The sequence below is a fragment of the Muntiacus reevesi genome, chromosome 6 (genome assembly GCF_963930625.1).
Source record: "Muntiacus reevesi chromosome 6, mMunRee1.1, whole genome shotgun sequence".
NCBI lineage: Eukaryota > Metazoa > Chordata > Mammalia > Artiodactyla > Cervidae > Muntiacus > Muntiacus reevesi.
The window spans coordinates 95,703,172-95,726,816 of NC_089254.1; the positions used below are offsets into that span (position 1 = coordinate 95,703,172).

The 23,645-nt window shown below is 42.4% G+C and overlaps 1 protein-coding gene across 2 annotated transcripts in view; it reads right to left on the bottom strand.

Moving 5' to 3' along the window:
- Positions 1 to 270: 270 nt before the first annotated feature.
- Positions 271 to 23,645, bottom strand: part of DGKI (diacylglycerol kinase iota) — a 491,181-nt gene continuing 467,806 nt past the window's right edge. For both annotated transcript variants that reach the window (XM_065938788.1, XM_065938787.1), the window contains 4 exons: positions 21,675 to 21,795; positions 7,752 to 7,788; positions 5,775 to 5,874; positions 271 to 908 (listed from right to left, as the gene is read on the bottom strand). In XM_065938788.1, the coding sequence (XP_065794860.1) occupies positions 792 to 908; positions 5,775 to 5,874; positions 7,752 to 7,788; positions 21,675 to 21,795 (375 nt within the window). In that variant the 3' untranslated portion in view covers positions 271 to 791. The remainder of the gene's footprint in view (positions 909 to 5,774; positions 5,875 to 7,751; positions 7,789 to 21,674; positions 21,796 to 23,645) is intronic.

The following is a 23,645-nucleotide window of genomic DNA, read 5'->3' on the forward strand; positions in this document are numbered from 1 at the left end:
TACGGAGCTGGGCCAACAGCCCAAGCTGGACCAGTCCTCCATGGCTCTTGGCAACAGTGCCGCCACCTGGGCTGACCCCTGGGTCCCCCCTCCGAGGTACCACTCAACCCAGGCTACTCCCATGCCACCTTGCCGCACCTCAGAGATACTGCACCCAAGTGGACGCTATCTGTGTGGCGCTCCCAGCTCCTACATCATGAAAAAGGGTTAGGGAGGGAGAGGAGACATGCAAACAGGTCACTAAGTAGTCTCAGTATATTTAGTCTTGGAAGTGGAAGCGATTTTACAGTTATATTTCTGCAGGACATCCAGAGGGTTTGAAAACACCTTCAGAGTCTCGTGGTCTTCAAAGACTGAATGTAAAGAGAACAGATCATATATTATTTTTTTTAAATCGATGGGTCATTACAGTAGAATTGTGCGGTACAGGGGAAAAGTGAATGCACAGGGGGGCGAGGGAGCAGTGCCATTTATACGCACATCCTTGGATCTTTAAAATAAATTATACAGGTGAACACAGAAGTTCATGCTACTTGCTGGAAGCAGTAAGGATCGAATTTTGTGGAACTCGCAGTCCACAAATCTCCAGGTATCCTGCCTCGTCCTCAGTGGGCTATCATGTTCCGTGGTACATCTTGGTAGCCCTTAAAACTGGTGGCATGGCCTCAGAGAGATTCTTGCAGGAGAGACAGATTTATGGATTCCATCAGCTTCTTCCAGGGGGGCCGCCCGATCGCCAGGAGGGCACAGGTGAGATGCTTGTTGAGATTCTCTCAGCCTGTCTACCAGGGTCAAACAGCAGTTTCCAGGTCCTCATGGCCAATGATCTTATAATTCTGGCGGCTTTCCAGGTAGGCAGCCAAGTCTGGGTCTCCGGCCTGCTGGGCTCTGTCCTGAGGTGTCTTACCCTGTAGGTAACAGTGAAGAGGCGAGAGACACAAACACTTGGGAAAACATTAAAAGAAAAGAAATTCATAGAAACAGAGCTACTCAAAGATAACTCACTAAAACTGATCTTTCCATGTTTTCTGTTTGCATTGATGAGATACTTTCTAAATCTATTATTGCATCAAACCTGTGAGATATACAAGTTCAAGAGAGACAATCACTTTTCAGAGGTGGGGCTTCCATCAAAGGAAAGGGAGGTTCATAGAGTAACTAGGTACACAGTGGCAAATCATGTAGCACAGGAAGGATGAGAACCCAGATTCTCTTCATAGAGGGATAGAAATCACTGAATAGAAAGTAGGAAAAAAAAAAAAAAAAAGAAAGTAGGGAAACCAGCATTCTGACTTCTAGAATGACTTCTAGACTTCTTTGGAAGTCATTCTGTGATACTAAATCCTGGGAAATAACAAGCAGAAACAAAGAAGGAGGGATGATCAGAAACAATTTAAAGGGGTTTCTTCAGTGGTTTCAAAGTCTTCAGCTTGGTTCTCCCTAATTTAGAACTATCTTATCTCCCTAAAAAGTAAGTTAATTTCTGATAATAAAAGTGATGGGTGTTGAGTAAAGAAATCTTGGGAAAGTAGAAAAGCATAAGTAAGCAAAAATCACCAGTAATTCCACTATACTAACTGCTGTTAACCTTCCCATAAAGTAGCTGTTTTCTTATTTCTGTAGCTCTACACACAATTATTTTTATGACAACTAAACCATACTTTGTTTATATACTTAGGTAATGTGCTTTTGCACTTAATAACATATAAAACCTCTATGCCAAGAAATATTCTTCTGCATCATTGTAAATGACTGTATAATTTTTTGCAGTCTGTTATAATGTTGGATTTTCCTGGTGGCTCAGCAGTAAAGAAGCTGGCTGCCAATGCACGAGGTGCGGGTTTGATCCCTGGGTTGAGAAGATCCCCTGGAGGAGGAAATGGCAACCCATTCCAGTATTCTTGCCTGGGAAAACCCATGGGCAGAGGAGTCTGATGGGCCACAGTCCACGGAGTCACAAAAGAGTCAGATACAATTCAGCGACTGAACAACAACAAATTATAATGTTATATGTATATTTATTGATTTAGGTCATACCTGCATGGTCTAGTGATTTTCCCTACTTTCTTCCATTTAAGTCTGAATTTGGCAATAAGGAGTTCAGGCTCGGAGCCACAGTCAGCTCCCAGTCTTGTTTTTGCTGACTGTATAGAGTTTGGGCTCCAAAATCACTGCAGATGGTGACTGCAGCCATGAAATTAAAAGACGCTTGCTCCTTGGAAGAAAAGTTATGACCAAAGTTATGGCAAAGTTATGACCAAAGTTATGGCAAAGACATTACTTTGCCAACAAAGGTCCGTCTAGTCAAAGCTATGGTTCTCCCAGTAGTCATGTATGTATGTGAGAGTTGGGCTATAAAGAAAGGTAAACGCCGAAGAATTGATGCTTTTGAACTGTGGTGTTGGAGAAGACTCTTGAGAGTCCCTTGGACAGCAAGGAGATCCAACCAGTCAATCCTAAAGGAAATCAGTCCTGGGTGTTCATTGAAAGGACTGATGCTGAAGCTGAAACTCTAATACTTTGGCCATCTGATGCGAAGAACTGACTCATTTGAAAAGACCCTGATGCTTGGAAAGATTGAAGGTGGGAGGAGAAGGGGACAACAGAGGATGAGATGGTTGGATGGCATCACTGACTCAATAGACATGAGTCTGAGTAAACTCCAGGAGTTGGCAATGGACAGGGAGGTCTGGTGTGCTGCAGTCCATGGGGTTGCAAAGAATCGGACATGACTGAGTGACTGAACTGATGTATATTTATACACATAATATTTCTGAAATGAGGCCAATAAACATAAGTCAACAGTTAAAGGAGGAATGGCCTCCATTCTTTTGAATGTTTATGAACATAATTAACCATCCTTGACACTTCTAATTTTTGTTCAGTCGTATCTACTTAAAAATGATATTGTTTTAAAAAATTTTGTTGGAGTATAGTTGATTTACAGTGTTGTGTTAATTTCTGCTGTATAGCAAAGTGAATCAGTTATATACTCTTTAGATCCTGTTCCCATATAGGTCTCACAGAGTACTGAGCAGAGTTCTTGTGCTATATAGTAGGTCCTTATTAGTTATAGTTATCTGTTTATATAGAATGATGTGTATATGTCCTCCCCAATCTCCCAGTTTACCCTTTTCCTCCTCCCTTTCCCCCTTGGGAGCCATAAGTTTGTCTTCTACATCAGTGACTCTATTTCTGTTTTGTAAATAGATTTATTTGTATCATGTTTTTAGATTCCACATAAGTGATACCATATGATATTTGTCTTTCTGTGTGTGACTGACTTCACTCAGTATGACAATCTCTAGGTTTATCCATGTCACTGCAAATGGTATTATTTTGTTCTTTTATATAGCTGAGTAATATTCCATTGTGTATATGTACAAAATGATATTAAGTTCTAAGGAAAGAATAGAGGCATGATCACTGTACCATACAAATAGTTCCATGTATAAAAATGTACACAAGTATCACAGAAACTATCAAACACTTCTCAGCCTCATCTTTTGCAATTAATGGTATCAACTTCAATTAAGTCTGATCCTAGTAGCCTACAAGGGCATGTGGAATAGAAGATAAAAGGGATGGAACAATGGCTGTAGACATTCTAAAATTTTTACCTATTTAGTTAGGATTTAATATTTAGCCATAGCTTCAAGTTCCTATAATTTTATTCAACTTGGTTACAATACTTGTAGCTTATCTTTTTTCTTTCAGAATTTGGATGATTTACAATACTGTGTCAGTTTCAGGTAGACAGCAAAGTGATTCAGTTTATACACACACACACACATATATCCCAATTCTTTTTCAGATTCTTTTTGCATATAGGTTATTACAGAATATTGAGTAGAGTTCCCTGTGCTATACAGTAGGTCCTTGTTGATTATTTTATTTATTTTATATGTAGTAGTATGTATATAAAATAGATAATCTCCCAATTTTTCCAAAACTTTCACCCAAACTCCTAATTCCCCACCCCCACCTTTTCCCTTTGGTAACCATAAATTTGTTTTCAAGGTTTGTGAGTCTAATTTGTAAATAAGTTTCTTTGTATCATTTTTTTTAAAAGAGATGATCTTGTCATCAACATTAAATAGGTTGAGATTCCCAGTTTCCAAATAGAGGTGGAGTGAGTGGGTCTTTGAGTTGATTTTTAAGGAGCCCTTCTCTATTAAGAGAAATTCTCAAAATATTGCTTTTCTCCAAAAATTTCCAGGAGAAGATCCAGTCATAGTTATGATATTCAGCTTTCACCAAGCATAAAATTAGGGAACGGAAAAAATTAGAGGATCCCTGAAAAGGATGAAGTATAGCTCTATTACTTCAAACAGTAAGTTCTCTAAAACAAAATGTTGGGTGCAAACGTAGGTTATACAATAGCATGTAGTATTGTTTGACTTTACCTACTTGCAGGAAATGAGAAAAATGGACATACCCACATGTGAGGAGAAATCATTAACATTTTAATGGTATATAGGTCTAGACTGTGGGATTTCTAGCAATTTTTACTTTTTAAAAAATTTTTGCATTGCTAGAGTTTTCTGTGAGGCTGTACCATATTTATAATAAAAATAATAAAACTTTGCATTTTGAAAAGAGGACATACCTACATAACACAAAATAGAAATATAAAAGAACATTGAGCCTCTTTATTTGATTCAGAAACTTAGATTAAAAAAGAACCATCTGCTCTGGGCCCAGGTCTCCTGCCCAGTCTTTTCTTGGTCCCTCTATTTCATCTTGCTCCTCCCTTCTATCACCTGAGTAGAGACCAGTCTCTGGTGAACAGGCAAGGGCCCTGCTGTGTTTGAGTGGCCCCAGCAAGGAAGGCCAAGCCCACCTCAAATCTTGGCCTCTGCTGATCTTACTTCCATGGGTTGTGTCTCTCACTAAGATTACACATCAAAGCGCTTGAGTGCAAATATCATCTGGGAAGAATACCACAGTGAGTAATTATCTGCCATTTGGAATCTTACACCCAGTTAGCTAACCAGACAGGTAATAGATCAGCTAGAAATGGGGACCCTGCTTAATGAATTCAATAGCCTAGAATGATAGAATGATCAGAATTAAGGCAGCCAGGGACCTCAGAGCAAGGATCTGGTGGGTCACAAGGGAAATGAAGAATCAAGCACTGAAACTGGTTCAGAGGGACAGAAAGGTCCATATCAGAGAGAAAGCTGTGTCACAATGTACTGCTGCTGGAGGAAACTCTAGAGTGACAACCACACACAGCTCCCATTAGATTTATTTAAGTGATGAGCAATTCTGAAGTCATTAGTAGGCTTCTAAGTTACCTGTTTCTTGTCTACATTCATTGATGCCAAACTTAGGTTACTTGGCACATACTTAACGAAGTCCTCAATTATATATTAAAATTCTTCTCTGTAACCTGCTACAGTTAAGTAGCCTGTCCTTTTTTAGAGGGTGCTTTAAAACTCAGAGCCAACCAGGACCATGACCTCAGATCATCATAGCAAATTCCTCTATGGGGTTGATCTCTATTAACTCTTCCCTCTGCCTCTCTCCCCCCTTGAGTCCTGAGGTCAGAGCATTCAGAGGTCTATGAAGCCCCTTGGACATGCACACACCCTCCCTTTGTGCTTATACATTTAAACTGCAGTTTCTCTAAATGAAACACTTTATTTTGTCCTCCTTTTTCCAAAGCCGCAGGCACTTCCATAAGTATAGAAAGGATGCCTTTGCTCCAAGGCAATGGAGCCAGAGATCCTGCTCTGGGGGAGGATTCCTGCACTCACTCATCAAGTTACCTTGGAGTCCGTCTTTCTCAGAGATGCTCCTGCGTCCACCAGAAGCTGGCACACGGCCCGGTTCCGCTGGCAGGCTGCCTTGTGCAGTGCGGTCTCACCCCTAAATCAAAGATGAAATGGGTAAAGGGCTGCAGGCGGGAGTGGGGGCGGGGGGAAGGGGGCAGGGAGGGAAGTGAGGGTTGCATCTTACCCCTGCTGCTGACCTTCTGTGCCCCCTGGCCACTTTCCCACCTATGCCTGAGACCACAGTTGCAGGGCATGGACAGGGGAGGTGGCTGACGGGGGTCCTAAAACTACCTTGAGTTGGTCATCATCTCACCATGACATCTGACTCCAGCCTCTTTTTCAAACAGTGTTGGCTGGTTAGGTAGGCTGAGTGATTTTGTCTTAAATGACTACTGTCTGATGTAAGTAATCTGCAGTGGCACTCTGAAGTAGACTGATGTGTGTAGGTGTGTCTGAACAGTGTGCAGCCACTCCGTGTAGACGTTCCGGCTATGTCCCGCAGACATGAGCACAGAGTCAGAAGGACATGAGATGAAGCACACACAGGAGCAGCATGGAGCACCACCTCTCCGTAGACCACCCGGCCCTGGGAAGACCATCTCCTGGGACTTGACTTCAAAGACCCAGGAGACACCCACTCTGCCCGACCTGCTGATGCCTTGCGAGCGGAAGGGGAGGGGCAGCCCCAGAGGATATCTGGGGGGGACAGTAAGAGCTCTGAGAGAGTTCAGAGTCACCTCTGGTTAGCGGCAGGCCTGAGGTCAGCCCACTCAGGATGGGGAATAGCCAAGGCAAAGTGACTATTTCTCCAACCCCCACAGACAGCAGAGGGAGGAGGATATTCCCATCCTGAGTCTGAAACCAAAAAGACACTTAATGCCAAGCTAGGGTGAATGACAACCTTGCTGACGGGATGTGTGGTACGTGAACAAGCCCCTGTAGCAACTGATGGTTTCTTCCTTGTCAGTGATTCATGGCTAAACCCCTCCTACTTTTCCTCCTTCCGGTCTCCTTAGCCCTTCTCCACTCCACCAACTCAATGGACATGAGTTTGAGCAAACTCGGGAAGGCAGTGAAGGACAAGGGAAGCCTGGTGTGCTACAGTCCAGGGGTCGCAAAGAGTCAGACACGACTGAAGAGTCTGAGGAACAACTCCACCCCACCCAGTCTTTATCCTTGTTCTATTTCACTACAGGTCTCTAGAGGCTCCTCCTGGCTTCCAGGGTTAGGTGTTTTTAGCCCTTTTTTGTCCTTGCTTCGTGAATAGTAACTGTTGTGTTACTCTGGGAATAAAAACGTTGACAACAAATGTTATCAGTTTGGGGGCCAGCTGCAGAGCTGGTGAGTTTCTGAACCACGGTTCCTCTTCTGAGGCACAAAACATGGAAATGACTGGAGCCACTATGTTCCTGGTTCTCCAGTGGTTGCATATCACTTGTCCCATTCTAGATTTAGCACAGAGAAATTGTCTCCTGCACAAAAAGGATGCCTTAGGGCAATAGGGCTTAATCTGCTTATAAACCTCAGTTGGTTCGATCCCTGGGTCGGGAAGATCCCCTGGAGAAGGAAATGGCAACCAACTCTGGTATTCTTGCCTGGAGAATCCCATGGAGGGAGGAGCCTGGTAGGATACAGACCACAGGGTCACAAAGAGTCAGACACGACTGAGCTACTTCACTCAAACTTCAGTTGAGAAAGAGTAAATGGATGGGTAATTAAGAGCTAAGTATATTAGACTTCTCTGGCATTCAACGTGCACCAGTACAGAAGTACCTCCCTTGAAGGAAATTCTAAATGATGACCAGCAATGGTTATGGATGCAATCTTCATAACAGGTACCATCTATTTTTACTGTGTAATCACTGATTTAGAAGATTAGTAGCTCTACAGTTAGAAATACAAGTGAAAGTAGACATTTTTATATGTTCTCAAGAAGACAATCTAGTCTCTATAATGTAAGGCAACACTCACGTTTCACTGTCTGCCATATCCAATAACTCGAACGGTCCTAAAGAAGAGGAAAAGCAAGATGCCCATCAAAAAAAAAGTTCAAAAAATTACCTTTAAAAAAAATAAAACTGTAATCACAGAATTAAAATACTTTGAGAGGCTGAATAAGAGTAGAGTATTTAGTTACAGGTATAATAAGACCACCTCCCCCTCCAAAAGAGAAATGCTCCCTCCACCTCCCCCTCATCAATCTCTCAATCATCACCAGGCAATATGTAGAGCACGGGAGATAAAAAAGAATATGGCCTCTGCCTTCAAGAAACTTTCAAACAAGCTGAAGAAATAAAATTAACAGGAATAGAATAAATTAAGAATAATTAAGTGGCGACCTAAGAAGGAAAAGGGGAATTGGATGGGCTTTAAAGACTATTTTTAGCACAGGTTGTTCAGGAAGGTCTTATACAGCATACCACTAAAAACTATCAGAGACTGTATTATTAAATGTTCTTTACCTGACATAACACTTAGCAGTTTACACTAAGTCAAGACATGATCTAGCCCAATTTCTTTATTTTAGAAATAGAGTAAAACTCTATTTTTCATAAAATTTCCCTCCCAAAATCTGGAAGAAATGTTATATATAAACATCAAATGGTTCTAGATACTTCATCATGAGTTGAAATATTCTGAGCTTTCACATTCACAACTTCTTATTTGTTCACTAATTTATTCAATTCAACCTGCAAAGGCTGCTTGGAATGCCCACCTTTCCCCCTGCCACACTGCTGCTTTCCTCCAAACCCTTCCTGCAGCTTCTTACCTGCAGGTATCAGCTGATACACATTTTCTCCATAAAGCACTCTATTACTGCATTCCTAATATTGCATTAGATGCCCTGCCCATGTGTTCCCTCATTTTGTATGTTAACCCTATTTCCTATAATTAGGAGGATCATATAATTAACCATCAAAACTGAGAGTATCCCTAACAAGTAGGGATATACAATCGCCTTACTGATCATGACACTTGTCAAGCCATATTAAAATTACCTGCTGTCTTGTCTCTCTCCACAACTAGATTCTGGAAAACCCCTTGAAGTTGTGGCAGATGCCTTGTCCAACACTGTCCTTCGTTGATGACTGGCATAGAGCATGGTGCCAAGCAGAGGCTTAAATGTTTGACTTAATGAATAAAGAGCCTGGCAAGCTACAGTCCATGGGGTTGCAAAGAGTTGGACACAACTGACCAAATGACACACAAACAGATGGAAAGATATACAGTGTTCTTGGATTGGAAGATTTGACGTCAAAATGACTATGCTACCCAAAGCAATCAACTAACACAATCCCTATCAAATTACCAGTGGCATTTTTCACAGAACTAGAACAATAAAATTTAAAGATTTTATGGAACCACAAAAGACTCCAAACAGCCAAAGCAATCTTGACGAACAATGGAGCTGAGGAGTCAGGCTCACTGACTTCAGACTATACAAAGCTACAGTAATCAAAGTTGTTTGGTACTCACCCAAAAACATATAGATTAATAGCACAGGATAGAAAGCCCTGAAATAAACTCAGGCACCTATGGTCAATTAATCTACGACAAAGGAGGCAAGAATATACAACGGAGAAAGGAGAGTCTCTTCGATAAGTGGTGCTGGGAACACTCAACAGCTACATGTAAAAGCTTGAAATTAGAACATTCTCTAATACCATACACAAAAATAAACTCAAAATGGATCAAAGACCTAAATGCAAGAACAGATACCATAAAACTCCTAGAGGAAAACATAGGCAGAACACTCTGACATAAATTGCAGCAATATCTTTTTGGATCTGTCTCCTAGGCTAATGGAAATAAAAACAAAAATAAATGAGACCTAAGTAAACTTAAAAGCTTTTGCACAGCAAAGGAAAGCATAAACAAAATGAAAAGACAACTTCCAGGATGAGGGAAAATATCTGCAATAATGCAACCTAAACATGCAAATAGCTCATTGCAAATAGCAAATAGCTCAGTGTCAAAGCAAAACAAACCAAAAAATCCATTAAAAAATGGGCAGAAGATATAAATATTTCTCCAAAGATGACATGCAAAGAGCCAACAGACACATGAAAAAATGCTCAATGTCACTAATTATTCAGTTCAGTTCAGTTCAGTCACTCAGTCGTGTCCAACTCTTTGCGACCCCATGAATCGCAGCACGCAAGGCCTCCCTGTCCATCACCAACTCCCGGAGTTTACTCAAACTCATGTCCATCGAGTCAGTGATGCCATCCAGCCATCTCATCCTCTGTCGCCCCCTTCTCCTCCTGCCCCCAATCCCTCCCAGCATCAGAGTCTTTTCCAACGAGTCAACTCTTCGCATGAGGTGGCCAAATTATTGGAGTTTCAGCTTCAGCATCAATCCTTCCAATGAACACCCAGGACTGATCTCCTTTAGGATGGACTGGTTGGATTGCCTTGTAGTCCAAGGGATTCTCAAGAGTCTTCTCCAACACCACAGTTCAAAAGCATCAATTCTTCAAGTGCAAATAAAAACTGCAATGAGGTATCACCTCACACCAGTCAGAATAGCCACCATCACAAAAATCTACAAACAATAAATGCTAAAGAGGGTGTGGAGAAAGGAAACCTTCCTACACTGTTGGTGGTGATGGAAATTGGTACAGACACTATGGAGAACAGTATAGAGGTTCTTTAAAAATAGAACTACCATATGATCTTGCAATCTGATTCAGGGGCATAAATCAGAGAAAAACATAATTCGAAAAGATACATGCACCTCCATATTCACTGCAACACTATTTACAGTAGCCAAGACATGGAAACAGCCTAAATGTCCATCAACAGATAAACATAAAGAAGACGTGGTGCATAAATATATGCTGGGCTTCCCTGGTGGCTCAGATGGTAAAGCATCTACCTGCAGTGTGGGAGACTCGGGTTTGATCCCTGGGTCGGGAAGATTCCCTGGAGAAGGAAATAGCAACCCACTCCAGTACTCTTGCCTGGAAAATCCCATGGATGGAGAAGCCTGGTAGGCTACAGTCCATGGGATCACAAAGAGTCAGACATGACTGAGCGACTTCACTTCACTTCACTTATATATGTATACAGTGCAACACTACTCAGCCATAAAAAGGAATGAAATGATGCTATTTGCAGTAACATGGATGGACCTAGAGAGTAAAAGAACTAAGCCAGAAGAGAAAAACAAATACATGATATTGCTTATATGTGGAATCGAAAAAAAAATGATACAAATAAACTTATTTATAAAACAGAAACAGACTCTCAGACATAGAAGACAAACTTATGGTTAACAAAGGGGAAAGGAGGTGGGCAGGATAAATGAGGAATTTGGGAGTAACCTAAACACACTGCTACATATAAAATCGATAAACAAGGACCTATTGTATAGCACAAGGACGTTTACTCACGATTTCATAGTATTGAAAAAGAATATATAGATATACTTTCTTTTCAATATACATGTGTGTGTGTGTGAGTGTCGCAAAGAGTCAGACACGACTGAGTGACTGAACTATGAGATGGCTGGATGGCATCACTGACTCAATGGACATGAGTTTGAGTAAACTCCGGGAGTTGGTGATGGACAGGGAGGCCTGGCGTGCTGCGATTCATGGGGTCGCAAAGAGTTGGACACGACTGAGTGACTGAACTGAACTGAACTATGAGATGGCTGGATGGCATCACCGACTCGATGGGTATGAGTTTGAGTAAACTCTGGGAGCTGGTGATGGACAGGGAGGCCTGGCGTGCTGCGATTCATGGGGTTGCAAAGAGTCAGCCACGACTGAGCAACTGAACTGAACTATGTGTGTGAGTGTGTGTGTGTGTGTGTGTGTGTGTATATATATATATATATACATATATATATATACACACATACATAAAACTGAATCACTGCACTATATACCTGAACCTAACACAACACTGTAAATCAACTACACTTCTCAATAAAAACAAGTTACTGGTCAAGGAGAAGGGAGATGTTCATAATCCTCCTGGTCATCCAGGAGCTACATCACCAACCTCCCCTCCTTTCTTTCCATCTATGGTCCTTAGGACAGGTGAATCTTCTCTTGAAAAGTCTGTCCTATTACTTGTTCCAATTTGTCCTATTTGACAAATACACTTTCTAATAGGTCTCCATCAGGGACATAATGAGCATGCAGGACTGTTATTAAGAAAACATATAAAGATCTAACATTTAGATTTCTAGGCTTCAAATTCATCATATGTCCTCTGTCTCCTCAAGTATTTAAAACATTGAAGTTCACAGTCTTTCGCTTGGAACTACCCCACCTCAATTTGTTCTCAAGGCTCCATTTTATTTATTTTTTGTATGAGCTAAATCGGTAGCTGCACAATCACCCAAATATTTCTCAGACTCTCCCAGCTCTGAGAGCTTGCTCCCTCCAGCTATCTAGAGCAGCATTTTCTACCCACATACCTAAATGTTTGGAGGAGGAAATGGCAATCCACTCCAGTATTCTTGCCTGGAAAACCCTACGGACAGAGGAGCCTGGTGCGCTACAGACCACACGGTCACAAAGAGTCAGACACGACTGAGCATGCACACTCACCTAAATCTTACACATCCTTTAAAAGCCCAGTGTGTGACAAGGTCCTCTGAAAAGGCTACCTTTGACCCCATCTCTGAACTCCCATAACCCTGGGGCCGACCCTTGTACTGTGTATTTGCTTTCTGAAAGTATGCCTTATCTCTTTAATTATTCTACATCTTTTAAGTGTAAGGGCTTCCCTGGTGGCTCAGAGGTTAAAGTGTCTGCCTGCAATGTGGGAGATCTGGGTTCGATCCGTGGGTCAGAAAGATCCCCTGGAGAAGGAAATGGCAACCCACTCCAGTATTCTTCCCTGGAGAATCCCATGGACCGAGGAGCCTGGTGGGCTACAGTCCATGGGGTCGCAAAGAGTCGGACATGACTGAGCGACTTCACTTCACTTTCACAAAGTGTAGGAACATTTTTCTTACCCTTCGAGCACATTCCCTGTTTCACAGGTTCAATGAGGATTTCATTCATTCATGCTTGTGCCTCAGTCCTATGATTCTAAGGAAACTGGAATGATAACTCGCCACCCCCGCCACCCTCTGCCCCACCAAAATCCCCCTAAAGGGTCAAGCAGTCTAGTGCAGTGATTAAGAGTGAGGGCTTTGGTGCTGAACATCCTTGGTCCCAAACCCCAGCTCTCTCTACCCCTCACGAGATCTCAGGCAAGCTCATTTTATTTCTCAGTCCCTTGATTATTGCACAAGTAAATTACAATTAATAACAGTATTTATCACATAGGTTTGTTATGAGGTTTCATAAGTTAAATAAAAAAATGTGCTTAAAACAGTAGCTGGGACACTACATGCAATGTGTAAAGTTTAGGTATAATTAAGCGTTCTATTCTCTGACATAACACAGCAGGTTACATTCAGTTAAGGTGCTGGAACATCAATGAGCGAAGGAGATATAAAAGGGTGCCTTGGCTCCCACTTATATTTTGAAGTAAGTGTTGACTCCAATTCAGAGTTCTGAGAACCAAGTGCTCCAGGCCTATTCAGTCTTGGACGAGGCAGCCTCCACAAGGTCAGGAGCAAGAAAGCTTACAGAGCCCAATGGTCCTTTTAGTGAGCTCCTGTCACCTTTAGCAAAATCATTCATTTTGTAAGGAATTCCATGAACACGAGCAGTGACCTCACCAGTGTCTGTTTCCACCATTACTGATAATCGTGTAACCAAGCAGGATGCTTGACAGACCCCTCCCACATAGCTCCTCTTTGGAGCACCTAGAAAATAGTATCTGATGCACATTTCTGAGTTGTTTTACAGATGCTGAAACCACGAACAAATGGAAGAAGTTAACTGATGATCATGAGCCCCCAGACCTACTGGCCCCTAAGGATTGATAATGTTAACCTCTGTGACACTGCCATGACCTCACCATCAGATGAGCTGATCATATACTCTGCAATGCCTCTCCCCCACCTGGCCTTTAAAAATACCTTGTTGAAACCCTTTGAGTTTGAGGTTTGGGGACACAGGCCACCTGTTCTCCTTGTTTGGCCCTGCAATAAAGCTTTCTCTGCTCCAAACTCTGATGCTTCAGTTTGTTTTGGCCTCGTTGTATGTTAGGCACACAGACTTGCATTTGGTAACAACCACACAAATATTTAGGCAGTAGGGGTCTCATCTCATTTCCTCAGCACTGGAGCTCTCAGAACTGCAACCACAGTGGGTCTGTGGACTCCAGGGTCCATGCCTCCATGCAGCGAGAGGATGGTAAAGCAGTTTAATCGGTGCTAAAAAAAGTGGGACAAAGAAAAGAAGCTTGTTCCTTAAACTCCTGACAAGAATCACTATAAATGAAGCCAACCCAGCAGGATTCCAGAGCTGATCATCTAATCTGGGAGTCAGGCATGCCTGGAGCTGTTTACTGTCTCCTCCTTCCTCTCTAATCCTCCGTCCTTGACAGAGGTGCTGATACTAAAACAAGATGTTTTTGCTCTTAATTAATACCCAAAGAAACTTCAGTTAAAGGCTTTAGAAAGATGGACTCTGGAAAGATGGACTTAACTGACAGCAAGAAGATTTAGGAGAAGAAAGGAGAAGAGGAGTGAATGCCAGGTGGATTCTGAGTCAGAACTGTGGTTTCCCTCCCTATGTGCGTCTCCAGTGACCTACAGGGAGCTATTTTTAATAGTGTATCAAGCTATCACTGCTGCGTGGAATCTAAAACATGACACAAATGTACTTATGCATCAAACAGACTGAATCAGGGACACAGAGAATAAACTGGTGGTTGCCAAGGAGGAGAGGGCTGGGAGAGGGATGAATTGGGAGTTTGGGATTAGCAGATGCAAACTGATATATGGATAAACAACAAGGTCCTACTGGATAGCACAGGGGACTGTATTCGTATACTGTGAGAAGCCATAATGGAAAAGAATGTGAAAAAATATGTGTGTGTATATGTAAGTACCTAAAACTGAGTCACTTTGCCATATAGCAGTAATTAACACAACACTGTGAATCAACTATAGTTCGATTAAAAAATAAAAAGGAATTTTGTACAAAAATGTACATGAGTAGAATTATATTTTGCAAACAATAAAAATTAAGTTTTCTTGGAACAAAAATAGTGCATCATGCTGTCTAATAATGCCCTGTGTAGATTAGTAGCATAAGCGTAAGATTTGGAGGTGGGAGCATGTCCAGAGAAACAAAAACCATTAACAAAGACCACAAGTATATTCCCTTGAAAGAAAAAAATACATGTGAAAAAGTAGCAACTGTGATTTTTGGGAAAGTTAATTTCAGCCTCAGCCATAAGGGAAAGAACAGGAGAAAGAGAAAAAAATAAAGATGGAATTCCTTCAAATAGATCAATGGGGGAACATTTGGGTTTGGGCTTAGTTTGTCATGTTCTGATTGTGGATACTATGCATCTTCCCTAAAATTATCAGCAGAGAATTCCTGATTGTTCCCTGAATAGAAGAGTAAGTCTTGGCTTCCTGTCTCTCAAGGGTTTACTAAAACACCCACAGTTCAGCCCCCAGCTGACCTGCACCAGGAAGCAACCACTGAATCTCTATTGAGGGGATATAGGTACAGATTTCTCCATGAACGTTTCAGAAGGTGATCGCCCTTCCACAGTCCTAAGCCAGTTATCAGTAGAATCCTGTATATGATATTCATTTCAAACTACCCTGAACTGTGGTTGTTTATCCAAGCTTTATATCTCTCTCTGAGTTTCACTGAGGAATACGCAGGGCAGCGACCATATCTTATATTATGGATGAGCTTTAGCAAGTCATCCAGCTTTACTACACTTCAGTTTTACCACCTGTCAAGTAGAGATAAGAGAACTTACCTTGTGGGCTTGTTGTAAGAATCAAATATATAAATACACATAAAGCACTCAGAACAATAAAGATGAGCAGTGATTATTACAATAATATTTTTGTTTAAAAGTGCATGGGACAGACTTTTTGAATGAATGAATGACATTTAAAAATCTACTTGGATCCTGGCCAATATCACACTTTTTTCCCTACGAGAGAAAGATCCATAAAAGGAACATGGATTAAAAAAAAAAACAAAAAACTATGCCATCTGAAAAATGGTCTGAAAAATAAAGGGGAAAGAAAAATACATTGCGGGTAGAAACACATCAGTTTTCGGATGCGGGCCAGGGAATTCAAAAAGAAGCAAAACTTCACAAATTTCCCAACACTGAAAAAGTGACAGCGTGGTAAGTAGTCAAACCGTCCAAACTTCAAGTCGACTGCCCAGTCAGTACTCATCCCAGAGGCTCTTCCAGGAACCCATGCAATTGTATCATCACCACTGAGCTTGTGTTATATATGATGTGTCTTTTGTCACATGCATCCTTTAATTTGCTTCCCACACCGAGCCATCCAAATCCCCTTTGCTGTTCCCCCACCTCCCCGCGGCCTCTCTCCCTCTGGACCTCATTTCCCATTAGTCTCCCTGACGCTGCCAGCAGACCATTCCAAATCCTCCTGAGCGCCGACAAAAGCTGCACAGATGTGGGGAGAGCCGGCACTGGGAGCTCTCAACAGCACCGCCATCCTGTCCCAGCGGGACGGGGGTCGTTTCTCTCGGGGACCAGAGGCAGAGGAGGGGGGTGAAAAAAAAAAAAAAAAGAAAAGAAAAGAAAGACTGAAGGCAGAAAAAGAGGGAAGACAAAGTGAGCCATTGAAATCAGAAAGGAAATGCATGAGTGAGATTTCTATCAGGAAACACAGTAGGGGGCAGAGGGGGGGTGGGCGCTGGGAGAATAAAAACAAAAGAGCAAAATGTGCCCGGTGGTAAAGACTAAGGCGCCACAAAAGTCTCTGGGAGGGTACAACGAGGGAGGAGGGAGTGGGCAAAAATATGGTTGAAAGGAGTTGAAAAGCAGGAACCGCTGGGGGTGGGGGGCTCTCCGCTGGAGTCCCTCCCGTCCTCCTCTCTCCACCCGGTCCTCATGGTATTCTTAGGCTCTCTCTCCCACCTCCATTCTCTTTTCAACCCTCCCATTGCCCAAATTCCAGTTTTTCATAAAGGGAAGCAGCGTGTTGTGTATTTAAGAGAAGAAGTCCCAAAGAAGATGAGGGACGAGAAAAATTCAAGCCTCCTGTGGCTTTTGAGAAATAACCACAGGTCTCATGGCCCCCCAGCCCATGTTTAAAAGAGCCCCGAGAAGAGAAATTTGTGGCTGAATGTGGTGCCTGGGAGAATGACTAAGCTCTCACGACTCCCATTCAAGAGGCGTCCTGACTGTGGACCCCCACCATCAATAAGACATAAAGAAGAGGGTGAAGCAGAGAGGAGAGAGGCGCTCCCTGGAGTAAGGAGGCAGGAGGCAAACAAGTCCCATCAGTCATGCTCCTTGAAAAGGGCCCACTGATTTCTCAGGACCCTTGTCTCTAAAGGCATCTTGACAGGCGGGTCTTTGAACAGTCTTTAGGATTTATATACTATAAAGCCAAGGAAGGACTTGAATCAAGTTTTTTTAAAAAAAATTAAAAAACTACAATTTCAAGAGGTTTGCACCAACTGAGATGCCAAGAAGGTGTGTCTCTTGATCTTTGCTACAGTATAAAATCTGCATGGATTTATTCTTTTATTTACGTGAATTCAAACTGATCAGATCCATCCATCATAAATCTAACGTTAACTTATCAATATGATGCCACAGTTTGGTAGACATCTCTGAACCCCAGCCTCACAGAGGCGTCTCAGCAAAGGTTATTTTCCATCAAATCAGGGGAATTTCAGAGTCAGCATCATTATTAATCAGGCAAGACTATTTGCTGAGCAGAGACCACACTAAGAAGATGATTACAGAGTAGAGAAAGTGTCATGTTTTCTGTGTACATGTCCCTGACTTCAAGAATACCACAAAGGGCTTGCTGCCATTTAAGAGAGATGACTAGTTCTGCAAAGATAGTTTTCAATTCTAAATGTGCAAGTTTATAAAATCATATCAGCTCTTAAACAACATGGAGAATTAGGCTGACAATGTCAATAGATTTCACATCCATGCTCCTCAATAACTGGAAATAAAGAAGTTGATGTTAAGAATGAAATTGACCATCAATTCAGTCAACCTGAATGGACTATCAGGTTGATAAATACTAATTTTAATAAAAATCAACTACAGATCAGTTTTTATTTTTTGACTGTAGTACTAAAAGGTTAAAAATCGCCACCCATCAATATACAGTGATCTTTGGACTGTAGGTCATAGTAAGATTTTATTTTCAGACAGAAGAGATGGATTTAGCTGTATGATCTTCAGAGTCATACATCTACTGGCCAATTTAGAGACCCATGAGGCAGATGCAGTGACTGTGAGAACTGTCTGCCTGTGAGCCAAGTGGAGGTGATTACAAGAAAATCATGTTTTCTCCTTAGTGTAAATATTAAAGTGACTAATTTAAAAAAGTTAACCAGAAAATGAGAAAAATAAGCTTCTCCCTTCCCCAAGTTACTAACAAATCTTCCTGTCCTTCAGTGTTGACACAAAGAGCTACACTGCATGATTCACTCTTGGGATCCAAAAGAAAGGAGTTTGGTGTTGGAATGTCAGGCTTTGGTGCAAGCACTCAGAGGTGTGCCAGTTGGATTTCATGGCAGGAAAAGCTTGGTTAGAAACTCCAAGCCCTGGAAGCTCTGGTTACAGGGCCTTTTTAGACCGTGGGTGGTGGGGGTTGTGAAAATCCACGGTATTAAAGCAATACCATCTCAAGCCTCCTCGTTCAAGCCCCTGGGGAGACAGCTGAAAAGAGAATTTCTGGTTTTGTTTTTGGTGTAAGCGTGTCCCCAAAATTGCATGGGACATACTTATGCTAAAAAAATGTTATTGTGTCTTACATTTTTATTTGCTAAATCTTGAAGCCCTAGCTTAGGACCCTAAACCAAGGGAAAATATAAAAGCTGAGTACCAGGGAATTCCAAGCGAGTCAGTAGTTCAGGATATTGAGAAGATCACCATTTTCAGCTAAAGGAGACAGGGAGTAAGGGAGGGGACAGATTAAACACGTCCATTAATTAGGGAGCAGAGAGGTCTATTTCTCCAACCCTTGGGCCGGGGCTGCCTCCATGATTCGTTTTAGCTGACAGAACGCCACAGAGATGAGGCAGACTTCTCCAGCCCGGCCTCCGAATGTCTGGAAGCTTCCATCCTCATCCTCCTGAAACCCAGGGATCGTCATGCTGTGAAGAAGCCTAGGATGAAAGTCCAGGTGTCCCAACCACCCCGGCTGACAGCCCCGAACACGTGAGAATCCATCTTAAATACGGACTCGGGCAAAACTGCAGTTCCCTGCAGCCTGATAGTGAGACCAAGTGAGATCCCAGCAGATCACTGATGGAGAAAGGATCCCAGAACCAGGGAGGGGAATACCTGTTCTTCAGGAGAAGTAGAGAGGGGAGGAGAGAGAATTTCTAAGAGGTCTCATCACTCTAATAGATAGCCGGTGTCTCACCAACCCTAGAGAGGTACTTGGGTACCCAGCAGATTAAGGTGTGAGGACAAGCACCCAACTTCATGGGGTAAAAGCCAAACTAGGAGGGAAGAATTGAGAATGATCAAGATGACAGCCACCAGGAGAACCTGAATCTGAGCTACAAGCAAACAAGCTGAGGGCATATATCTAAAGTTCACCTTCACTTTGTCCAGGGGAAATTCTGAGATCTTTTCTCTTAAGAGAAAAATAACTATAGAAGCTTTGTGACCTTTATGCACTCTCTATGGGGCTGGGTTCTAATGTTTGGTTCTGCCTGACACCAGCTTTTGGAAGAGTCACTACAGGAAAACACCTATAGCTTGTGTGTGTGTGCAAAAGGCAAGTAGAATTTATGCCACCACTGTTTATTCAAGTCTTGTTTAAAGAGGCATGCTTTAATTGCTGGAGGCCGAATGGTCAGAGGAGTGGGAGACAGAGTATACACACCCCTGACACAGCACCAGGAATAGATCTAGGCTTTCTGAGGCAGACAGGCTCGGGATAATCCAATCTAGCCCACCGGGGTGGGGGGTTGGGGGGTAGCTTTTAAAGGTGGCCATCCTACTTAAATACCCTTTCCTTTTCCTAAACCACTCTTTCTGCCATAATTCAGGCCAAGGGTTCAGGCAAACTCTCCATGGTGAAAAGGTACTGAAGACAGAAGCAAGGCAGGTCTAATGGGACTGAGAGTCTAATCCTTTATGAGGTCCTTGTAAAGATTAAATGATAGGATGTGTTCATTCTAAGCACGTGGCATACAACCAGTGCTTGAGAAATGGCAGCTCTGTTATCTCTTTGTGACTTTACAGTAGGACTTAAGAGTCCTACATACAACTGCTTTCAATTTAATGATGCATATGATTATATTTTTTATCCTGCAATTGTTTGATAACAGAGACTATACTTTATTTTTGTGTGTGTGGTGGTTTATGACAGGTAGCTCCTGTGAAGTACCCCACAAATATTTGATGAATGGATGAAAGAGTAAATAGAATAAGACACGTTTGCTGAACTGAATAAAAAGAGGAATAAGAAGGAATGTAAATCAATACATAGAAAACAAACTTTTGGTTACCAAAGGGGAAAGAGAAGGAGAAGGATAAATTGGGAGTTTGGAATTAACAGATACACCCAGCTGTATATAAAATAAACAACAATGACCTACTATACAGCACAGGGAACTATATTCAATATCTTGTAATAACCTGTAATGGGAAAAGAATCTGAAAAAGATTAAATATATGTATAACTGCTCAGTGGCTCAGCAGTAAATAATTCACCAGTAAGGCAGGAGACATGGGAGACATGGATTCAATTCCTGGGTTGGGAGGATCCCCTGGAGGAGGAATGGCAACCCACTCCAGTATTCTTGCCAGAAGAGAGGAGCCCTGAGAGCTACAGTCCATAGAGTTGCAAAGAGCTGGGTAAGACTGAGCGACTGAACACACGTGTCTTTAACTGAATCACTTTGCTGTACGGTTGAAACTGACAACTGCCAATCAACTATACTCCAGCTTTTTTAAAAAAGGGAATGTGACTGTGTACTAAAATGCTTACTATTTACAATGTGGATACAATGAGGGTAGGGTATCAGCTCAGTGCTAGGGCTCACAGAAAATCTTTTAGGATCTCTGTATACCTGAATTCAGCAGAGCCAGAGATTCCTCAAAAACAGCCAAGCCAGGGAGACTTTGCCCGCTCATATCCTATTTTTCAGTCCTAGAAACACTATAGACATGGGAGGCAGAAAGTATGGTCAAGTCTTGATACTCTTCTGACGTGTCTGTGCCTCTAAAGGGCTGTCAGAGGTAGATGCTGAGGTCACCACCTAACACCAGATTGCAAACCCAGTTAGGAGGCTGTCCAGTGGGTGAACGTGGCCTGCCACAGAGGACACGGCAGTACCAGATATTTTCGAAGAGAATAAAAGGTGACTTGAGTTGAAAAGGTGAATGAGATTCAAATAGAAAAAAAAAAAAGGGAAACTAGAAAGATGGAAATAAATATGTGCATTACTCCTCAGAATGATCAGCTATAAATATGGATTAGGTACCTGGTCCCAACTAGTTAATTTCCCAAAACATAAAAGCCCTTCCCCAAACAGTACATGATGCCAAGTCCACATTCGGTTTTGTCTTTCATTTTGTAAGTAATCAGCCCCCAAATACTCTGCAAAGGCCTTGATATAGAAATGATTTCTGTTAACGGCTTGGTTAAGGTGACCTATGTCAGGGGTCTGGAATCCTGGCTCCGGCATACACGCAAGGAGAGTCAGAGAAAGCTGAAGGGTCTCTCCACCATTCTGAGGACAGCCTGGATGAAAGTCAACTTCGAAAATGCAATCTGTTTCATGGATAATTGATTCCTGGTTTGCTAGACCTACTCACCGTGGTCAAGGATATATTTCACAATCTCCCCGTTGCCGGTTTTAGCTGCGTAATGAAGGAGTGAACAGTGGTCTGGTCCCTGAATTAGCAGGCTGCCTCCATTTTTATAGCTTTCTATTAGCTGAAAAAGAGACATAGGAAAAGCAACTCAGACAGAGTCCGGAACAAGGAAAACAGCTAGCTGGTGATAAAATAAAAGTAATGTAGCAAACCACAAATGTCTCCAGCCTCAGAGGACACAGGGAAAAGTCAAAGAGATGAAGTAAGATCCTGGGTTGTGTTATCACTCAAATAGATGGCCAGTGTCTCAGCAAATTCCGGAGAGGGTGAGTGGGTACTGAACAGCCTAAGGGAATGGAAGCATGCTAAATTACTTGTTCCCTTTCTGTTTTTTGTCCTTTTCTGGGCACTGAAAGAATGAAAGAGAGGAGAATGAAAGCTTCCCTATGTAGGCTGAGTGGTCTTGAGGTAAAGAACAATTAAGTCTATAGGCAGGAAGAGCTTGATGTCTGGTAGCGACGCTCCCTCCACCCTTTCATTTTTTCTGCCCTCTCTAATGAACCCAGCTACTGAGTATAGAAGCTGCTTGCCCCTTTCCAGCATGAGATCACACGCATAGGCATACAACAGACACACACACAGCCATGTCTGACTCCCTCCTTCATCCAGATCTGCAGTCTGCCTGCCTTCTATTTATCATCCAACACATACCACGCAACAAGGCTTGAGATGATCCATGGGATAAGAACCAAAAGGGTTCAGAGAATGTAGTAGCAGAAACCCAAAAGACTTCCCAAAGACTGGGGGAAAAACAAATTTTGCAGCCTGAGAATTAGGTGCTAAATGAGGACACAGTCTTAAGTTTGTGAAATACTGCACATTACAGAAGTGTAATGTAAGTGGAAATGGATCTCTGTTCTCTAAACTGCAATAATCAGAACAAGGCCTTACTGGAGCTTCTAAAATGTAGCTTTAGAATAAATAAGAATCAAATAACCCAGCATCTAATAAGCAAAAGGAATGTGTCTACCACCATGAAGTTAGATGGCATAGCATTATAAAAAAAAAAAAAAAACAACTCCTAAGGTCAAAGAGAGTAAACTCATAGTTCATACATTCACTCAAATACAACTATAGATTAGCCATGTGCCAGATGCCAGGGAAACTAACACGAATACAACTTGACCACTGACCTCTAAGCCTCCAAGATCTCACCATCCGTGGGAGAGAGAGATGCGTAAGAATTGCAGAGATGAAGAGGACAATGAGAAGGGTAGCACAGGGCACTAGGAAAATATAAAGTAGGGGGTGGAAAAAATCATGGAAGACTTCCTAGAAAACTGATCAAAAAGGAGCAATTGAATGGAAGTAAGGAACATGGGGTTTTCCAGCCGGCACTAGTGGTAAAGAACCTGCCTGCCAATGCAAGAGACATAAGTGATGTGGGTTTGATCCCTGGGTTTGGAAGATTCCCTGGAGGAGGAAATGGCAACTCACTCCAGTATTTTTGCCTGAAGAATCCCCATAGACAGAGGAGCCTGGCAGGCTACAGTCCCTAGGGATGCCAAGAGTCGGACACCACTGAAGCGACTGGCGTGCACAAGGAACATAGAGAGTTTTCATGCCTAAACTGAGAAGCAAAGGAACAGGAAGGAGTAGCTAAGTGTCTTCCACAAAAATCTAAGAGAGTACTGTTCTGTTCAACTGTACTGTCTCACAATGGCACATCCATTCTTTGTGGGAAGATCCACAAAGGATTTGGGTTCAGAGCAGCAGAGACCCAATCCATCAGCTGCCCCGATTCTGCCTTGCTGTGGTGTTCACAGACACTGTGACCACGAGGTTAGTCCATGGGTGTGTGGTGCAGCCCAGCGGAAAGGAGCTACTCATGACAGCCTGCACGCAGGGCTGATCCAGCGTCTATTCTCAGTTCACTGGTGTGCCTGGACCTTGCTTCCCCCCCTCAACTCT